The sequence below is a fragment of the Malaclemys terrapin genome, chromosome 9 (genome assembly GCF_027887155.1).
Source record: "Malaclemys terrapin pileata isolate rMalTer1 chromosome 9, rMalTer1.hap1, whole genome shotgun sequence".
NCBI lineage: Eukaryota > Metazoa > Chordata > Testudines > Emydidae > Malaclemys > Malaclemys terrapin.
Window position 1 is genome coordinate 50,663,829 of NC_071513.1, and position 21,936 is coordinate 50,685,764.

At 43.3% G+C, this 21,936-nt stretch overlaps 2 protein-coding genes across 3 annotated transcripts; one reads left to right on the forward strand and one right to left on the reverse strand.

Moving 5' to 3' along the window:
- Positions 1-1,018: 1,018 nt before the first annotated feature.
- WDR53 (WD repeat domain 53) lies at positions 1,019-13,327 on the reverse strand. Of its 2 annotated transcripts, none has more exons than XM_054040632.1 (3): positions 12,930-13,327; positions 9,166-9,661; positions 1,019-4,053 (listed from the first exon to the last, which is right to left on the reverse strand). In XM_054040632.1, the coding sequence occupies exons 2-3, from the start codon at positions 9,643-9,645 to the stop codon at positions 3,466-3,468; spliced, it is 1,068 nt and encodes a 355-aa protein (XP_053896607.1). In that variant the 5' UTR covers positions 9,646-9,661; positions 12,930-13,327; the 3' UTR covers positions 1,019-3,465. The 2 variants fall into 2 exon arrangements, with proteins under 2 accessions (XP_053896607.1, XP_053896608.1); XM_054040633.1 differs by lacking the exon at positions 12,930-13,327 and adding an exon at positions 11,476-12,013.
- Positions 13,328-13,466: 139 nt separating this feature from the next.
- FBXO45 (F-box protein 45) lies at positions 13,467-20,097 on the forward strand. Its single transcript, XM_054040504.1, has 3 exons — positions 13,467-13,718; positions 14,907-15,263; positions 17,478-20,097. The coding sequence occupies exons 1-3, from the start codon at positions 13,467-13,469 to the stop codon at positions 17,661-17,663; spliced, it is 795 nt and encodes a 264-aa protein (XP_053896479.1). The 3' UTR covers positions 17,664-20,097.
- Positions 20,098-21,936: the final 1,839 nt, after the last annotated feature.

Here is a 21,936-nt window from a genome sequence, read left to right on the forward strand (position 1 = left end):
AGAAATGTGATTTTTTTTAAAATAATTTTTGATTAATCTCTGGCTCTCCTTTTCATCCTCAAACTGGAGGCTGGGCCCTATCATACCTGTCCCGCCAATGAACTGTGGTTGTGCAGAGAGACAGGAGGAGCCAGCATGGGGCTGGGTGAGTAAAGAGCCAGAAATGAACACAAATTGCTAGCCCTAACATTGTGCACCATTTCTTGCTCTTTTTCCTTTTCTCCTACCTGACTTTCATTGCAATGTCACTTCCTTTCAGTTTTTCTCCCTTTTATTTGGTTACCTCGTCTCTCCTCATACCACTTTCCTACTCCCCACCTTATTTCTTGTTCCCCCTATTCTCATAGCTTCCTATGTTGCCATGAGGGACTTTAACTCTATTTTTTGAAGTGGTGAGACACTTCCTAATTGTTAAAAAGTTAATTCCAGAAGTGTGTTGACTGTCTTTTTGCTCAAGATAATGAGGATCACAAAGATGAGAGCAGCACAAAGATTCCCACTGCCATAGAGATGTTACCCTTATACTTTGAAATGCACATCTGACAGTAGGCATTACTTTGTCACCATGGAAATGTTTGAGTGCTAAATATTCAAAAGCAGAGGATAAAAAAAAAACAAGATAAAGCATATACAATTGTAAGGAATCTTTTAATCTTTACTGATGCATAAGATGTTGTGATGGGTTCAGCCACAGCGACCCCCTTGAGACTGTCACCTACCTCTGAGCCTGTTTTCCCTGCCAGCTTGGGATTCCAGAAACCTGTCTTGTTGAGCCACACGCTACTCAGCTGCAACACAGACTCAGGGTCTGAACCACGCCCCCAACGCTGCAGACTTTAATCAAAACTGCTCAGCAGGTTTCCTATGTCCAGCAGCCAACGGGATCCAAACTCCCCAAATAAATCCGTCTTACTCTGTATAAAGCTTATACAGGGTAAACCCATAAATCGTCCACCCTCTATAACACTGATAGAGAAATATGCACAGCTGTTTGCTTCCCCAGGTATTAAGCACTTACTCATACACAAGTGATTTTATTAAGCATAAAACATGGGTTTTAAGTGGTTTCAAGCAATAACAGACAGAACAAAGTAAGTTACCAAGCAAAATAAAGCAAAACACGCAAGTCTAAGCCTAATACATTAAGAAACTGAATATAGGTAAATCTCACCCTCAGAGATGTTCCAATAAGCTTCTTTCACAGACTAGACTCCTTCCTAATCTGGGCCCAATCCTTTCCCTGGTACAGTTCTTGTTAGTTCCAGCTCAGGTGGTAAAAAAGGGGATTTCTCATGACTGCAGCCCTTTCATGGCTTTGGCACAAGGCGAGAATCTTTTGTCTCTCTGGCTCTCTACCCTTCCTTCTAAATGGAAAAGCACCAGGTTTAAGATGGATTCCAGTACCAGGTGACATGGTCACATGTCCTGTGAGACCCCAAGCCTCCATTCTTTCCGGCCTGACTCACGAACAGAGGAAGGCTTACAAGTAAACAGAGCCATTTACAGGTGATTGATTCTGAAGCACCTTAATGGCATCCACTTAACATGTTTACATCTTATTCTCCTAACTCGAAACAGAAATGATACATTCATACAGATAAGATGAACATACGCAGTAGATAAGCTTTGTAATGATACCTTACAAGAGCATATTCCAGTTACATTATATTCACTTATTAGCATAATTTCATAAAGCATATGGAATGCAACATCACCAATGTACAGTGGATAGTTTTGGCAGCCAGAGGGGAATGTCTCCTAAGTATTTTAGTTACAGTTTGGCTCTTTTCTTACGATAAAAGGACAATCCATCTCTCCCATTATCTTACTGCTTGCCACCAAAAAAGCTTCTAATTGACAAACACAAATTAACTTTATTTTAGTAATGTCAGATTTAATACTTCAAAGTTCAGTGTTTTTGGCAAAGATCGCTCCTTTACATGTATAAACAATGAGAAGGAAATAATTTAATTGGTCAGATTAGTTCCCAAACTGTATAGTAGTGCACTTTTAGCACATCAGTGATACAGGAAATCCTGGGAAAATAAACTTTCTGAATTATCTGCACATCCCATAAAAGCCGAGAGTTTATTAAATAACTTCAGAGGCACAGGATTCACATTTGGTCACCTCCCCCCACATTTGTAAGCTAACTCTTCACCTAGGGCAAGAGCCTGCTTTCCCTATTCATGCAAGGAGCCCTTGAAATCAATAATACTATGTGTGTAAGGAAGACAGCAGCATTTGGCCCTCTGTGTTTTTATTATTCTCTGCATTTAAGTTATAAAATCCTCAACTTCACATTTTTCACAACATATAGGGTTACATAGGATAGTCATACAAGAGCTAGCAGGAGCACAAGTAGCACAGTGATGGAGAAAGCTTTTATTGAAACAGTTCTAAAACATTTTTTTCTTCTCTGACACATGAAATCAGAGGACAAGCCAAGTTAATAGCTGTTAACATTTCCCCCCATCCCCTAATGTTTTTCCAGTCTGAAAATCCCACTCAATGATGAACTTTAAATCAATTTAGCTATCTAACCCCTTCAGTAATTATTCTTAACTATATTAAATTAAAAATAGTTCAAACATGCTTGCAACCCACATTTCAGTTGTCGCAGCTCAGATTTTTTTTTAATTAATTAATGGAGATATCCCATCTCCTAGAACTGGAAGGGACCCTGAAAGGTCATCGAGTCCAGCCCCCTGCCTTCACTAGCAGGACCAAGTACTGATTTTGCCCCAGATCCCTAAGTGGCCCCCTCAAGGACTGACCTCACAACCCTGGGTTTAGCAGGCCAATGCTCAAACCACTGAGCTATCCCTCCCCCCTAATAATCAGATAATCAGAATATATGTCTAATTCAGGCCTAAATTACCAGAAATGTTGAAATAAGGAAAGCAAAGAATTAAAAAGGGGAATTAGCAGGAAAATTAGTAGTTTTATTATTGTGCAGGGGTTTTGGAGGACTCCAGTCAATTACACCTTCAACAAAGCTTACCACACCCATTGATTTAGTTTTTACAGAAAAGGCCACCATTTTTCTCCCAGACTGAATACCTTCTTATAATGTTTGCAGACTGAAACATAAAATGTTACAACCTGCAGCATGAGGCTGCCTCAGTGTCTGCTCATTTTTGAGCCTGCAATTCCTCTCAATCCATTTCAAACAAACTTACACCTGTATTCAAGATGCACCATCTTCCGACCCCACAAGAAAATATTTACAGTGAAGATGTGCCATGATTGAAAAAGATAAAGCATTGTTACTTATGTGCATAATGTGCCATAACAAATTCCTGGCCACTTCTAAACATGCATGAGAGCTGGGAATTATTTAAGCTACAGGAAGTTTACTCTCGATGGTAACAAAGAGGAGAGTGCCCTGTAGGGAACCAGGTAGGCCAGCTCACAACAATCCAAAAAACTAGCTACTTGCCAAGATTTCCTTAAACAATGTGTCTAGGTTTCAATCAGAGGATATACAGATATACAGCTTCTCTGATCGGCAACTAATACCCTCCTGAAGCCTTTGATCTCTGCACATGAAATCCAGTTTACCTTCTCTCCATGTTCTATGCTTAGTTTTGGTAAAACTCTGGCATGTTCATTTGTAACCATTGCATTGGGCTCGCCATCTCTCTTGGTGGAAGCTGGTGTTCTGGCCTTCCTCCTGTGGATGGATTTCACAGGACTCTTCAGTTGCTTCCCAACTTCATTGCTGACATCCCACAGTAACACCTTCCCATCATTTCCTCCCGAAAGCAGCCAATATTCTTCTGGCAGAAAGAGGACCTGTGACACCCCCAAAGTGTGACCCTTAAACCCCAGCTCCTGTTCAAACTTGACACCGGTTACCCTGAAGATCCGGATTTTACCATCTTCACCTCCACAACCAAAGACGTTGCCACATGCTGCAACAGACAGAGAATGAGCTAGGGGAGGGTTAAAGAACTGGCCAGCTGATTGCTGTTCCGCTCCTTCTGCTTCGTTCTCCTGCAGGGTCATGGTCCACAGTGGGCGAGCTTTCTGCAGGTTCCACAGCATAACCTTCAAATCAAACCATAAAAAATGACTTAGCACTATAGCTGCTGAAACAGACTTCCTATGGTTAGTTGAGACTCGACCCTTGAGAAGGTGGAAGTGGTGAAGAAACCACTCTGAATGCTTTCGGAGGCATCTGAGCAGCAGTAGCCATGACACACTGACAGTTTTAACTATGTAACTGAAAAAGGAACACACCAGTGTAATGGGGAATGAGAACAGCGTTGAGTCAGACACTTTCTCTGCCACCTTTGGTGACCCATTTTATTTCCTTATCTGTAAATGGGTAGAATGCCTACTTCATAGCGGGGGTTGATGACTTTTATAGATAATGCTGAACATTAAAACATTATATAAGAACTAACCAATTTTCATGATAACATACTAACAGTTCAGGGGAATCCAAGCCTCTGTGCTCTGGATCCCCAGGGCGTTTCAAGTTCCTGGAGCCTGAATGGAGTCCAGCCACTGCCCCAAATCTTTGAGTCCCTTGACCTTCAGGGTGCAGACCTTCTATCTGTCACCTCCTTCTAAGTGTTGGAACCTACTGTCCAGCTGCCTAACCCCTCTGGGTGCAGCACTGACCCTTCAGACCCCCTGATACTTAAACACACCCCTCTCCCAGAACTCGACCCAAAGTGTGAAGCTTCTGATTACATCTGAACTCTTCCAGGGGCAAAATTGTGAATACTTAACACATATTGGTAGACAGGCTTTGCACTGATTCTAGCACCATTGCTCTTTAACAGATAAAGCACAGGAGGCCACAGATCATACAAAACAAATATATGAAATGGCAAGATCCCTCACTTGCTATCTTGCCCTTTCCTTGGGGTACCACCTGGGTCCAGGAAGGCAGGGTGTTACAGAGTGAGTGCTCTCTCCCTCACAGACTACAGTAAATGGTCCCCAACCCCAGCTGCGCAGACCATCCTCTGCCCTTTTCAAAACTTCACCCTCCCCCGTTAGGTAACACCCTTGCCAGGCAAACCCCTGTAAAGTGACTTTGTTGCTGTGACTTCCTCCGCTAAGCAGCTCTTCTGGGCTAGGACCAGTCTTTTGTCTAGAGTGAATAGTTTTCCTATTATTGGGTAGTCCTAAGTAGTCAACTGCCCTGTACTGTTGTTCTGCTCCCACCTTTGGAATTTTTAACCCAACATGGAAGCAAGTACACCATAGAGAAGTCAAAAGGCTGCATGTTCAAAATGGAGTTTGCAGCCTGACAGACACACAGGGTTTGTAATTTTACACACAATCCATGAATTATACATATATATTCTCAATTTATCACACCACAGTATCTACAACCCTCAGTGTAGCACTGCGCTAGTGCATGAGAAGTGAAACTGACTAGAAACAGGCCAGTCTAGTTTCACTAGCCAGGTTGAATAAAATATAAAAACGAAATATCAATTTTAACAGGTAGTGGCCCTTTAACAGTAACCTCCTAAATTTCCAAAACAGCACACAGGGATTTACCTGCATGGTTCCGATTATCAGTTGGGGGGAGAGGACCACAACTCAAATTCCATACTCACCTCATTGAACATTTGAGTTCACTTATTTGAAGAGACAATACAAGATGCTTAGAACAGTTTCCTGTATTATCATAGTCTGAGAACACATCTCCGGATGATAAAACTTAGTAAGACTCTACCACCTGCAGAATCCCCATATTGCAATAAATATGCTTCCAAATGGAGCATTATTTGACTTCCAGTACTGAAAGTCAATTATGGATGAGTCACCCAACAGGGTTAGTGTGTGTGTTAGGTGGTAATTCAAACAAATGATGTTACTGAGCTACAGCAGCACAAGGAAGCTTCAGAAACTGTAAAACATCTATTCTCTTCCTCCACCCCACCCCCAGCCTGTGAGGAAAAAGACACATAAAAGGACAAGACTTGGGCCAAAATTTTCAAACTTGGTGTGTAAAGTAAGTGGCCTGATTTTCAAAAGTCCTGAGTGCCTGCACCTCCCATTAACTTCAATTGATTTTTGGGTACTCAGCACTTCTGAAAATTATCTCTCCAAGTACCTAAATATAGATTTAGGAACTTTAGGCAACCAGGTTTCCAAATCTTAACCATTGTATAAAAAAGTCAGCCCTTACTGAATTACAGCTACATTATGAATTCTAAAATTGAGATTTATAATGAACACTATCACCTTAAGTAGAACATGACAAATGGGACAGTGCTAGTGGGAATTAGTATATATGCAGCGGCACAATTATTTCAAATTTGGTGACAATATATACCTCCAGACCAGTGGCACCGCTATGGGCACCCGCATGGCCTCACAATATGCCAACATTTTTATGGCTGACCTGGAACAACACTTCCTCAGCTCTCGTCCACTCACGCCCCTTCTCTACCTACGCTACATTGATGACATCTTCATCATCTGGACCCATGGGAAGGAGACTCTGGAAGAATTCCACCATGATTTCAACAGCTTCCACCCCACCATCAACCTCAGCCTGGACCAATCGACCCGGGAGGTCCACTTCCTAGACACCACGGTACAAATAAGTGATGGTCAGATTAACACCACTCTATACCAAAAACCCACCAACCGCTATGCCTACCTTCATGCCTCCAGCTTCCATCCCAGACACACCACACAATCCATCGTCTACAGCCAAGCGCTGAGGTATAACCGGATTTGCTCCAACCCCTCAGACAGAGACCAACACCTACAAGATCTTCACCAAGCATTCTCAAAACTAGGATACCCACATGAGGAAATAAGGAAACAAATCAACAGAGCCAGACGTGTACCCACAAGCCTCCTGCTGCAAGACAAGTCCAAGAAAGAAACCAACTGAACTCCACTGGCTATCACCTACAGTCCTCAGCTAAAACCTCTCCAATGCATCATCAGTGATCTACAACCCATCCCTCTCTTTCACAGGCCTTGGGAGGCAGGCCAGTCCTCGCCCACAGACAACCCACCAACCTTAAGCATATTCTCACCAGCAACCACACACCGCACCATAGTAACTCTAACTCAGGAACCAATCCATCCAACAAACCTCGATGCCAACTCTGCCCACATATTTATATCAGCGACACCATCACAGGACCTAACCAGATCAGGCACACCATCACCGGCTCATTCACTTGCACGTCCACCAATGTAATATATGCCATCATATGCCAGCAATGCCCCTCTGCTATGTACATCGGCCAAACTGGACAATCCCTATGTAAAAGGCTAAATAGACACAAGTCAGATATTAGGAATGGCAATATACAAAAACCTGTAGGAGCACACTTCAACCTCCCTGGACACACAATAGCAGATTTAAAGGTAGCCATCCTGCAGCAAAAAAACTTCAGGACCAGACTCCAAAGAGAAACTGCTGAACTTCAGTTCATTTGCAAATTTGACACCATCAGCTCAGGATTAAACAAAGACTGTGAATGGCTAGCCAACTACAAAAGCAGTTTCTCCTCTCTTGGTGTTCACACCTCAACTGCTAGAAGAGGGCCTCATCCTTCCTGACTGAACTAATCTCATTATCTCTAGACTGATTCTTACCTGCATATTTATACCTGCCTCTGGAAATTTCCACCACATGCATCTGACAAAGTGGGTATTCACCCACGAAAGCTTATCTTACATACAAAAGTAGATCTTTAACATCAAGGGCCTACTTGCATGAGTGAGTCTTTGCAGGACTGCACCCTAATAAGCTATCAAAACCTGGGTATTGCAATGTTTGGAATGTTGTTTGCATTAAGTCTGTATGAGTCACCAGTGGATTATGCCTTCAAGAAAAAAAACAGACCCCGGCATCTCTATGCTCAAAGAATAACCTGAGTCATGTTTTACCATTAGAGGATTAGTAAAGGGTACATTGTCAAAGTTAGGGTATTCCCCAAAACTGACTTTCCCCCATCTTTTTGCAAAGTCCGTGTGATTCAGTAACATTTAAATATTTTTCATTAAAAAAAAAAATCTAGTCCTAAATAGTAAACCTAAAATAAAAGTTGGAATTTGAAGTGAGGTAGAGGTAGGACAAATTAACAGAAGTAATTGATTTCATTTAAGCTTTCAAGAAGTTATTAAAGGAATAACGTATGAAATTTTAAACAAACCTTATCATTGTAAGTCATAAATGTGCTTTTAACTAATCTGTACTAAATGTCAGAACAGTAATATCAAAAGTTAGCACTTTTTGCAAACCACTCACAACGTTCTGTTTGCAATATTTAATTGGTCCCCTGGGAAAAGTCAGAATGCATAAAGAAAAACAATAATAGTTGATGTAGTGCAAGCTTTCTACAGCTACCTTGTCATGATTTATCCCCTTTCTCCACACCAGACAGAATCTCTGAGTCTTGGCTAATTTAGGCTTTGGGTGATTTGACCTGTGGTCTGTTTGCTGACGATAGACTGAAGTTCTCAGCCACAACTATCCAAGAGCTGTCCCTCTCTGTCTTAGGCTAGTTGCTTCTTTTAGCTCTGCTGTCACTTCTCACACCACCCCCTTTGACAGAATACTTTAATTCAGTGACATTCAGACCCCAGTGGTTCAGGAGCCAAATTAGTGATCAGTTATGATTCTTTTGGGTAACGTAGTGTGAATTCATTATTTCATTTACTATAGTACTATATAGTCATATTTAAACAACATGATGGGAAATATTTTGGGTTTTTTATATATATATAATTATCACAGCAAAATGAGTGACCAAGTATTATTTTATCAACTAAAATTGGTTAATAACATAGTAAAAACGCATCCTGATTGGTTAATAATGAAATCATAGTATTTTAATATGTGCTGAAAAAAGCCGCAGGGGCCGCATTAAAGAGCCACTTGCTGCTCGCGAGCCTCAGTCTGAGTATCACTGCTCTAATTCCTGCTTTCCCAACTCTTTTATAATAAAGGAAGGCAATAATAGAAACAATGTAACTGCTGTGCAGAAAACAGCATTATCGTCCTTAGGACACTGCTGGCTATTATGCTGGGGCCATATTAGGAGTGTTGGAGAGCCACATTAACTATCTTAGAATGGAAGAGAAGTACAGCAAATATCTAATTACTCATATCTGGTTGATATTTAAGTTCTCTAGCCATCATCCACCATCTACTATAAAAATCACCTTCATGTCCAGTCCACAAGACACAAGGCTTTGAGGGCGCTGAGGTCGAAAGGCTACAGAAGAGCAGATGTTTGAATGCCTCCTCAAGGACCGGCTGACTTTCTTGTTTTCCAAGTTCATAATTTTTATTGCCCCAGAGTCATCTGCAGCAGCCAGGACACTATCTGTCTCATTCACTGACAGGCAATTGATCTCTTCCTCATTCAGATGAAAGCATTCAACTGGCCCCTTAAGGGATCTGACATCCAATATGCTAATGGTTTCACCATGGGAGATGTATAGCCTGCTGGGGTAGGTGGGAGAGAACACAACACTGGTGACATCATCTGCCCTTGGAAGCTGTATCTGTCCTAAATGAATCCCTTCTTCATTCCAGATTGTGAGTTCTCCTCTCTCTGCTCCGGAAGCTACCAGCCCTTCTTTGTTTACATTCAAGCACAATATAGAAGAGGAATGTCCACTAGTCCATTTGACTGCCATGATACTTCAAGGGAGTCTGTGAAGGAAAACAAATTGATGTTAGGGAAGGGTTTTTCCTACTACAGTAAAAAATTAAAAATGCAAGCACGCTTGGCTGACACAGTAACATGCAGTGGATGAGATGCTAGTGTCCCTAAGGTAAGACAGACACCTGTATAAGTAAGCACATTAACTGGGACTTGGGCTCAAACAGTATTGACATTTTGCATCATCCCCTTGCTGCTCTATTGTGAGAAGTGCTATGTCCGGTACATGAACTAAACTAAATCACCTTCTGCTAATCTTGAGTAGTTGTCTAGGTGGAAGTTACTTCAGCTGCAACCACTGCAGCAGGGACTGTCTTTTCAATATGTGCATACAGAGCTCATCACAATGAGGTCCCAGTCTGTGACGGGGGTATTTAGGTGCTCATTACAATGGGGTCCCAGTCTCTGACTGGGGTATCTAGGTGCTATCACAACACATAAGTTAAACTTTCTATTGCACTTACTGAAAAGAGTAGGGGGGGAAATTTCAGGGCTTGTCTATACTTTCAGAGCTGAAGCAGTGCAGCTGAACCACTGTAGCACTTAGTGAAGATGCTACCTACGCTGACAGGAAAGTTTCTCCCATCTGTGTGGGTACTCCACCTCCCTGAGAGGCGGTGGCTATGTTGATGGGAGAAGCCCCCCCGTCAACATAGCGCAGTCTACACTGGGGGTTAGGTCTGTTAACTGTCATTCAGGGGTGTGGTGTTATATTGACATAAGTTCCTAGTGTGACCAAGTCTTAATATCCTAGACAACAGTCCCTCTTCATAAAACAAATTCTTATGTTCCAAGCTGTGTGAAAAGCTACAGTTTAGAGCATGACTACTTCCTCTGACTACACAGTCACTGAACTGCTTTGTAAATCACACCAATACCTAGAGTAAGAAAACTGCTCTGTAAGACAAAGTTATTTTCTTCCTAAATAATAAGCTTATTTTGATAATGGTGGGGTTTGCATGAAGTAACATCATCACTGTAAGCAGAACAATGAAAATAGTTTAACTATATACAGCACTACCCACTTAAGCAGAAAGGAAACATACAAAGATGAGATATGGAAAAACTGAAATGAAAAGTAAAAAAGGACTCCACCAGGGGTGAAGGCAGAATGACGTAAATTGGTGGAGTTGGGAGGAACTGAGTTAATTGAGGGATGAAGTGAACAAGGTTTAAATATGAGATCAGAAGGGAGGAGGTAACCTGTGGTTCAGAGCATTTGAGAGAGAAAAGGTTGAGGAACTTTCTTTGGTGCTTTGACTCTTGCTATTGAATTTTCAGGTAAAAGAGACCAACATCTAAAACTATAAAAATGTGATGTGCAAAAAACTGCGTTCAGCATTTTTCTAAAGTTGCTGGAAGCCCCAACAGAGGAGGAATTCAGCACTTGTGTAAGCTAAAACTTTTTGCTTGTTTGACCCTACTGATGAGAATTAGGTCCTAAAGTATGGATCCCACCAGTCCCCAGCTTCTTATGTGTGACACCACTGCCTGCAGTCTGCTGGTACACCTGTCCTGGAACCTCACTGCCAAATAATCCTCTCTATAGGGGCAAAGGAAGCCACTTTGAAAAAGTGTATAGTTTCTTTAAAAAAAACCCTTGCTAGTATGGATAAACCCACACATTTTAAAAAAATGTAGGTCTGTAAAATATTTTACATTTTAGTATAATAGGATATAAAGAGAACTATAAAACCATGCTGAATTCCTTATATGTGGCATTTACTTTACTATGGGGTTGCAAGGTGGCACACACGTGCATGTGACGCTGCTAGCAGAATGCTTTTATGGACAATTCACATACCAGGAGTTGGAGATCTGTGGCTGGTCCAGACTTCTCAGGGCCTGAACTTTAATAAATTTCAAGTTAGCTAATGTGCTTGATGACCATGTTTCCCCTTATTAGTTGGAGTCATCAGCAAGCATGTCTAAGGCTCTGCTCCAACAATTGGATCCACCTAGAAGGACTCTGGCACCTATGAGAATCATATTGTAGGCTGGGGCCTAAAATTGTTGAGGCTTTTTAAACAGCTTTACATGTTATGGTTGAAACAACACAAATATATTTAATATTTCAGCAATTTGGCATTCCAATCCAAAGTGTGGTAAGAAGCACTGCCTCTATTTTAAACCAAACATGATTTGTTCAGATTTTGTGGTGGAGGCAAGGATCAATGCTGTTAAATATATTAATGGTTTTAAATTGTAAACTCTTGGCAGGAGGGATTTTTTTAAAAATTGTACAGCACAGCTAACAAAGCTCCTTATGTGCATGCAGAGGTAGGAAATGGCTGTAGTGCAGGTTTACAGTTGAGGGTGGCAGCCATAGGTAAAGCCCCCTGGTGGGGGGGGGGGGGAAATGAGCAAGAGGAAGGAGGGACAGCTGTAGGCAAAGCTCTCCCCCACCTCCCCACCATGGAATAGGTGAGAGTGTCTTTGTGTGGAAGTGGCTGTAGACAAAAGCCTGTGGTGGTGACTGGGGATGGGGGGGAGGGTGTCGGAAAGGCCCAGGGGATAAGCAGGAAGAGGGGTGGCTGTATGAAAGGACCAGGCAGGTATGGCTGGACAGAGGATCAGGAAGGGGGGGTGTTTGGGGGTGGCTGTAGGAATGGCCCGGGGTGAGAGAGAGGAGGACAGCATGGGGGAAGTTAGCAGGGGGATGGTAGGAAAGACCCAGGGGAAGGATTAGCGGGGGATGGGGACAGGGTGGCTGGAGAGAAGGCCTGGGCAGGGTGGCTGGAGGGAAGGCCCTGAGGGGAGCAGGGGGAAGATGGCTCGGGGGAAGGCCCAAGCATGGGTGGGGTGGCTGAAGGGAAGGCTCAGGTGAGGGGGAGAGGGCTAGAGATAAGGCCTGTGGGGCGGATGGGGAGGGATCGGGGTGGCTGGAGGGGACAGCTAACAGGAAGACCCATGTAGGGGAAGGGAAATAACTATAGGGAAGGAGCGGACTAGGTGCTCATAGGGAAGGTCCGGGCAGGGGGCCTGAAGGGAAGGCCTGGGAGGGAGTGGAAGGCCGGGGAGGGAAAAGCAGGGGGTCGGGGGTGGCTGGAGGGATGAGCATGTGGGGCGGCGGTCTCGAGGGACTGAGCGCAGGAGGGTGTCTGGAGGGAAGGCCCGGAGGGGAATGAGCGGGGGGCGGGGTGTGTGCGGAGGGAAAGCCCGGGGGGGGGGGACTGGAGGGAAGGCCCCGGTGATAGGTAGATCCCACCGCGCCGCTCGCTCTCGTCCGTGCTGCGGGGTGAGGGGAGGGCGCGTTACCTCTGACCACACCAAGCACCCAGCTTCCCCGCGCGACCCGCCTGTTCCGGCGCAGCATAATGACATCATCTCAAAGTACTTCCGTGCGTCCTCTGCGGCCAAGCTAGCGTACGCTGGGGCGCATGCGCTTCCGAGATCCTATGCCAGCTCTACCCGTAACCAACATGGCGCTCCTGCTGTCAACCTCTCCTCGTACAAAGTAGTAGTGACAGCTACTGTGGAGAATGCGGGGTGGATGGTCTGGGTGTCGCTCACGGCTATGTTCCCGGGGTAAACTGCGGCACTCTGGACTCTCAGCTGTGCCCCTCCCGCCCAACCGCAGAGCTCACTTCCGCCCGCACTTGTCCCCAGTCGGGGGAGGGCAAACAGCTCGCACCGCCCCCCGCGATACTGCCGGTTCCCGCGAGGCTGGGTAGTGTGGCTGGCGCCGCCTCAGGGGCTGGTACAGCGCCTCGCGCCGCCGCGGGGTCTCGCGGAGGGGGTGGTTGTTGCCGGCCGGCAGGAGGGGCGAGCGGCCGGTGCGCGCCGCCCTAGGCGATGGCGGCGGGCGGCGGCGGGGGTGCGGTGGGGGGCGCGGGCTGGCGGCTGCCCGGGCGGGTGCTGGAGCTGGTGTTCTCCTACCTGGAGCTGCGGGAGCTGCGCAGCTGCGCGCTGGTTTGCCGGCTGTGGCACCACGTCCTGCACGGCGATGAGAACAGCGAGGTGTGGCGCAGCCTGGCCGCCCGTAGCCTGGCCGAGGAGGCGCTGCGCACTGACATCCTCTGCAACGTGCCCACCTACAAGGGCAAGGTGAGCAGGGCCTCGCCACAGCTCCGGGCTGCCGAACCGGCGCCGCGGGGGGCAGGGCTGGTGGTCCCTGCTGCGCCGCCGGGATCACGGCAGGGCCAGGGCACCCCGCGCGGCGATAGCTACTGTGCAGGGCCGAGCGGCACCGGCCGGCGCTGTCCGCGCACCCGGGCATTGCGGGGAGGGACCCTCCTGCCGCATCTGCCGTCCGCGCCCCAGCGCTGCCAGAGCCGTTATCTACTCCCTGAAATGACCCTTCTCCACTTCGCCTTGACAATGGGACTGGCCTATGGAGAGCAGGTTTTCCCTGGCTGCGCCTCCCCACACCCACTGCCATGTTTTCCATCCCCCGTTGGAGAATGGCAAGTAGATCTGGTGTTGCTGAACTGTCATCTTCTTGCAAGGAAGGCTTGTCTTAAGCTGCCGCCATCGGTCCTGCCAGTTGTTCAAAGCAAGTCTGGTCAACTGAACTTAAAATACTCTGCACAGCCAGCAGGCTGCCTTCATTGCTGTGGCCTGGGAAGCTGAAATCGGGTTGGCTATTTGAAAAATTTCCCTAATATAGACTAGGCTTTTAATTGCTTGTTTTACAGGTGCCCTCCACTTCCTACCATTCCTCTCAGTCCTCTCTATTGCTGTCTGTCAGGGGCTCAGGTATTCTGGTTCGCTACTCTCTGGAGTCTTCAACCAGTAAACCCACTATCCTGCGCATAGGTGCTGACTCTGTGGGTGCTCTGGGACTGGAGCACCGACGAGAAAAAAATAGTGGGTGCTCAGCACTCACTGGCAGCCCCATGGATTAGCTCCCTCCCCTCCCCCACAGTCCTCCTGCCTGCCACAATCAGTTGTTCAGTGGTGTGCAGGAGGCACTGGGGGGAGGGAGAGGAGCAGGGGCAGGAAGAAGTGGGGGGAGGGCAGGAAGTGTTGGAGGTGGGAGCTTGGGGGAAGGGGGTGAAGTGGAGGTGGGGCCTAGGGGGGGAACAGGCAGGGGGAGGTCAAGCACCCCTCGGGAACTCAGGAACTTGGCACCTGATCCTGCGTGCTTTTGTGTCTCTTCTACATTGTGTTTTTTTTTTTTTTTTTTTAAAGTTCGAAATTTGTTGGGAATGAGGTGTAAGATGTTAATGAATTAATTCATTTTATTATTATTTCCTCCATTCAAAAATTCCATCTCTCTTTCTGTGGTTTTAGGTACGGGCCTTTCAACATGCTTTCAGTACCAATGACTGCTCCAGGAATGTGTACATCAAGAAAAATGGATTTACATTGCACCGGAACCCCATTGCTCAGAGCACAGATGGGGCAAGGACCAAGATTGGTTTCAGCGAGGGTCGTCATGCTTGGGAAGTTTGGTGGGAGGGGCCTCTTGGCACAGTGGCAGTAATTGGAATTGCCACAAAACGGGCTCCCATGCAGTGTCAGGGCTATGTAGCACTGCTGGGCAGTGATGACCAGAGTTGGGGATGGAATCTGGTGGACAATAATTTGCTACATAATGGAGAAGTAAATGGCAGTTTCCCACAGTGCAATAATGCACCAAAATACCAGGTGAGTGAGACTAAGCACCAGCTAGAGAGGCTCTACACATCTGTGAACAGCTGTCCTTCAAGAATTGTCAGGCAAGAAAAAGACTTAATTGCCTAATAAGCCTTAACACTGTTCTATAATATGTCCCTTTTCTATTATAAAAATGTCTGTCTCCTAAACTGGTCTGACATGGCAATATATACAATATGTTTACCTTTTGAGGGGAAAAATTTACCTTATTATCTTTTTTCTAATTTACTGGTTTATTTTAGATTACATTCCTGTATTGTGTACAGATTCTGGATCCTACGTTGTCTCCTGCAGTTAGAATGAAATTAATCTTGTACCTTTCTTTTTTCTCAAATCTTATCTGATAATATCCTGCATTCATACAGTTCATTGAAAGGCAGCAACCTCTTTTGTTTAAAAAAAAAAAAAAGGGGGGGGGGGTACTAGAGCATCCTAAATGTTTTAACCAGGGATTTGTCAACCAATAACAGAGCTGTGTTTGATAAGCATTGTCTTTTTGGCGCATCCCAACGTTAAGTGTGCTGACTCTAGTCGGTAATTGGATAGGAATTCTCCAAGGAAGTCCTGGGTGATGCAAAAGTGATGTTTATTCAATAATTGATATTCTTCGAGGTGACATCTTTTGGATAAGACATAACATTGATGTTCAGATAACTTGCCATAATTAAAGAATGTGTGGCACTTTTTCCCCCCCAAAATAGTGGTATTTAGCTGTGGCCAAATTCCACTTTTGGATAACTACATTCTGTTTACTAGATTTTCTGACAGTACAGCTTCAATTAAATACACTATACTTCCTGACTTACACTGTTATGTAGTGTTGTTGTGTGATGTGATCCACTTCAGATGTGGCTGCATTTTAGTGGGTGAACATTGTTTAATGTATATTTATATATAATATTCCTAAGTCCCCACTCTAAATAAAGTTAGCTGTCTGAGTGGTATAGCAAACATGATCTGTGTAATGGCACTTACATTTAAAAAATTGCACTTTTCTCTGAAACATGTATCTATGATTTTTTATGAGTTAAACATATTACTGTAATTTAAAGATCAGAAAGACTATTTTTTCTGTAGTTAATTTTGTGCCTTTGATAGCACTATGTCTAGTCACTCTGCCTATTTACTTTGTGTGCTCAGTTTCCTTTGTTTGGGTCTTTCACACCCTAACAGGAAAGGAGGGTGGGGAAGAACTTAAAACTATAGCAATGGTCATGGAGACTCAAGGATATGGTGTAGACAAAACTGCTTTGATCTTAGTTTTTAAATTGACTTGATTTCAAGTTGATGTCTCTTTAAAGTATGCTTGAATTAAGTAAAGCATGTGAGATGATCTTTCTTTTCATAAAATAAAGACTAAAAAGTATACATTCTTAAGTGCCCTCTTATAAGTTAGAGGTTAAAAGAGATTACATTTGAGGGTGGCTTGAACTCTTCCACAACACAGAAGCTTGTGTAATATCATGTTACTGCTTGCTGTTGGGAGCTGTGTACTTATTTAAATTTCAAATCATGCTCTAGGTAAATGAACTGACACGCAATTTCATGTTTATATGCTGATCTGTGATTCTCCTGGTGCATTCAATGTTTATTATTCTCACATATCTTTTTTTTTTTTTCTTTTGGCAAAAACAAATGGGAAAAATCTACACATAGTTTTGAAATGTCCTGCTCTATTGGTAAATAAGAGTGTAATGCCAATGTTCAGAGTGCATGCTTGGCCAAAGAAGTGTTTTATTTCACCTGGCATACAGCACCTACTTTCTTAAAACCAGTTCTGTGGCTTTAAAATCTCTCTGCAAAGGCTTTACCTATTTAGCATAATAAAAGCTATATTCAAAGTCATGGGAAATTCAGGGTGGAGGCCATTACAAAATAGCTACATACTGCAGAACACTGAAGTAGATGTAATGCAGTGTATTAATTCTTATTGCCAGATCAGTCACATGTGAAGGGTCACATTTGGGGTATTTAGCATTGTGATTGTTAACTTGAAATTTTCTGTACAGCTATACAGAATCTTGTGAGCATCAGTGAAACTGACCCTCCTACAGAAAAATTAATTCATTTTTATTGAGAAACAGAAAAATGCCCTTCTCTTAAGGTCTCCTGTTCTACTGTTTAGGTGCTATATTTGTTTTATTTCCCTTTTAATTGGTTTCCCTTTGAATATTGCCTGACTCTTCTTCCTATCTCCGTTTGCAGATAGGTGAGAGGATTAGAGTCATCTTGGACATGGAAGACAAGACATTAGCCTTTGAGCGGGGCTATGAGTTCTTGGGCGTTGCATTCAGAGGATTGCCAAAGGCCTGCCTATATCCAGCAGTGTCTGCTGTGTATGGGAACACAGAGGTGACTTTGGTCTACCTGGGAAAACCTCTAGATGGATAACATTGATTGTTTCATTGGGACATCAAGATGTGGAAGATCTGGAGAAGAAATCTGCACGTTGGTTAGAGGGAAAGATGAACTTGAAATAAAGTGTGGGTCCGTGTGCAAGAAACATCCAGGAAAACAAAGAATTGTGATCTGGAGAACCAGCCATACTGCAGGAATTGTTACATTTCCTTTTTCTATCAAACCAGAAAAATCCTCAGGGTTGGAGTTGGTTGAATGGGCAGTTCACACATGCATGTTGCAACATATTTCATTGCTAAGATGGCTGTGTGTGACCTCAAATACGTAAGGAAAGATTTGATAGACGTGCTTGAGGAAATTAACCTGCGAATTTGTAGGTAGCGTGTTTTGTGAAAGACTCCCATTTTAAAACTGTTCCTTCCGGGCCAGTGTGGCTACCAGAGGGGAAAGAGTCTGGTTGGGTTTTATTTATATTTTTTAACATATTGAGAAGCATGGTCTGCCTGGACTGCACTTCTCTTATACAATGAGATATAAAATTTGTGCAGCTATTTTTAAGTGTATTTTAAAGGTTGTATATACAGAACATGTAAAAAAAAAAAATCCTGTTAAAAGGTTGGCTTCTTTCTAAACTGGGATATAATTTCTTAAAGGAAAAACCACTACATGGCATCAGAACAACCTCTGTTGAGAGATAGACAACATGCATGCAAGTGTTATAAAGCATCTTAGGATGCTTTTGTGGAAGAAGGTGCTACATAGGCTCATTTGGATGTGGAGAAAGTTTCCATGGCTAAAGCAATTTTTGTTTGTTTTCTGTGACAAAAAGAAGCCCCCCATGAGTTTTATTATGCCACAAATCCTGATACCTATTAACAAGGGAATGCAAACTGATTTACTGGGTTGATCTTCCTCTTGATGCAGAAAAACGAATTCATCTTTAAGAAGTCATAAAGTTTATAATATTGTAAAATGAGGCTTTCAAAGTAATATGAAAAACAATGTTGAACTTCCTGGGTCTAGATTTTATTTTTCTGTTAAAATGTTTTAATAAGGATTCAAGGTTTCCTTTTATTTGACTTAAATTGGATGTTTAAAAGACAAACAAACCCCCAAATATCCAGGTATGGGCTCTGTCCGCCTACAACCAAGAGTAGTAAAACTCTCACCTCCCTCTGACAGGAATTCTGGATCAGGTCTACTGTGTGGAGTTTTCACCCATTTTATTTTTCTAAAAACTATTTTTCACAAACTTGTCAGCATTACGGTACTCATGGAATCTGGTATCACAGCCTTCTCAATCAGTTGTGTCCTAAGGAAGTAGATGTAGGTGCTGTAGCAGCTGCTTTCCACAGAGGCTGAAAGCTCAACAGTGGTCTAGGAAACTGCCAGCTTCCACAATGAAAAATGCAAAGTTAGCCTCCAACCTGGCAGTAACATCTTAACCTCTAAGCCCTGAAGCCAACCCTTGGTACTAAAATTTTATTTCTTTTTTTTTTTTTTTTTTAAATGTTTCTCCAAGCTACACAGAGCTATCTTAACTTTTTTCAGGATTATTATTTGAGGGAAGGGGAAGGGAAACATTTGTACAAACCCTTAATTTGTCTGTGCTAGAGAATCTGAATCATGTAATCTCAGACATGTCTTTGAGTTCTCTGTGTATGGGCATGAGAGGAAATTCTTAAATTATTGATTTAATTTTTTTCTGTTATCTGATTAAGCCGGGGAAATGGTACAGGGAGCTGTCTGGAATAATTGGGGTGCTGTTGAAGAACTAGGTTTGGAATGCTTTTTACATAATATATAATAGGGTTCTGCTCTGGAACAGACTCTGTTGTTGCTACTTGAAGGGTTCTAAAATATTTATTTGTGTTATGTGTAGTCTGTTACTTAAAGGGAATATCTGTTGAGGTCAGTTTCTCTTGTTTGTTTTTGAAAACAAAATGCACAACAAGAAATGAAAGACCTTTTAAAACATTGAACTGAAACATGGAACAGTTGAATGAAGTGAGACCTGTACATGTGAATAACTTTTAGAAAAATCTAATTGTTACAAACATTTACTATTTGTACTAGATTGTAAACTATATATCAATACAGCAGAACATTATGGCATCAATTTAAAAACTGTCCTAAAATGAAAGAAAAACTTAAGTTAGATTAATGTGCTCTTTAAATGAGTCTTGGAAGGCATGGTCTCTACACTTGTTTATGGAATCCAAGTATATATAGCTAATCCCAAGAACTGTTCCAGAGAATTTTGTTCATGAATTAGGTTTCACTTTTCTTTTTCAGGTAATGTCATGCCCTCTTTCCCTATAAATTAGAAGTGGTGGAAGCTGAACATTCCTTTCCTTGGAGGGTGGGCGATGGGGAACATCTTGCTTATGTAAACTTGTTATAACTTATTACTGGAGACCAATGCTAGTTGTACAAAATATTAAAATAAACTCTGCTACAACATACAAGGAAATGTTTGTGTATTGTTATAACAGCATTCAGGGCATGTTGGTGGGGGAGTTGAAGTAGCAATTTTGAGAGTGTTGAATTGGAGAAATGTCATTAAGTTCAACTGCCAAAAAAGTGAGGCCGATTGTGATTGATTTCTGCTGTTTGATTTGTAGTGTGGGCATTTTAAAAAGAGAGAGCCCCTGGCCAATGATTGTAAAGAGTTTGTAACTCAATGGTGTATATATGTGTTCTTGTGTACTCTGACACACAGGAAATCTCACAGGTGACTTTGACTCAGGGAGAGTGCTCCCAACTAAAAGCCAGAAAAATGTTGGTTCAAGTTTCATACCAGGAGATGAGTTGATATTTATTGCTGAGACTTCATTGCAGTGTGTGCAGTGCTGCACAGAGAGTTCTTTCTGCCACTCTGTGGCTCTTGATGTGAAAGTTAAAGGTCGTGGGTACCTTTAAGGAGAGTGAATAAATGTTTCCCCTCTTAATAAGAGGCTCCAGAGCAGGGGTTCTCAAACTTTTTTTGCTGGGCCCTCCTTTGAAAATATTTCACCCCCTAAAGTTACCATATTTTAAGTTCCCAAATAGAGGACGCTGTTGGAGGTACGGGGTTGGGGAGCTGGATACAGCAGCCACCGCTCTCTGGCCACCCAACTCTGAAGGCAGCACTGCTGCCAACAGCAACACAGAAGTAAAGGTAGCAATACCATATCCTTCCATCCTTACTTCTGCACTACTGCTGGTAGTGGTGCTGCCTTCAGAGCTGGGCACCCGGCCAACAGTAAGGCCGTCCCTATGCAAAGTACGCAGCTGACACTCATTTCCTTTCAGATCTTACCCTGGACAATTGACTTTATGGCAAGTGCATTCATTAGAAAAAGATTTTAGGAGTAATACATTCTCTCACCCTGTGACTGATAAGCATTTTGCTATTCAGTATTATACAAAAATATTTATTTGTAGCTTTCTGATTTTTTTGCTCATCATTCTTAAAATGATACACTTACTAGGTAGTATCACTAGGAATGGAAGATTTAAGGAACTATGCTGTCACCCCCAAACTAACTTTTCTCTATTATAGATGCTGCTTTTAAAATGGTTTAATTTGAGGAAACTTGTCTCAAATGAAAAGTTTTATCCTCTTTGGTTCATTACATTAGTGAAATATAGTCAGGCACTGTAAAGTTGAAAATATCTGAAAATAAATCTATAATCAAAAGGGGGTGATTTGGGTTAACAGTTGGTAAGTAATTATGAGATCACCTTCCTCTTTGGCTAGGGTATTGGTGGCTTCTTTTAGGCTTGGTCTACACTAAACCCCCAAATTGAACTAAGGTACGCAACTTCAGCTACGTGAATAACGTAGCTGAAGTCGACGTACCTTAGTTCGAACTTACCGTGGTCCAGACCCGGCAGGCAGGCTCCCCCGTCGACTCCGCGTACTCCTCGCGGCGAGCAGGATTACCGGAGTCGACGGGGAGCACTTCTGAGTTCGATTTATCGCGTCCAGATTAGACGCGATAAATCGAACCCAGAAGTTCGATTGCCTGCCGCCGAACCAGCGCGTAAGTATAGACAAGCCCTTAGATGTGGATCTTGCCACAGTCATCTGTAGCACCTCTAGCCTGGGTTACACTAATTGGGGCTACACTTGCTGACACTTCTGAGTATTTTCTAATAGAGAATGCAGCTCCTTGTTTATTACTGGTGTCTTACTTGTGGTGCATATTACATTGTTTCCATGGGGCACCCTTGCTTCCAGTTTGTTTGCAGAGGCAGTTCAAGGTGGTGTATTTGACTCAAGGCTCTTCATTTTTGGGGTCCTGGTTAGGATCAGAGAGCT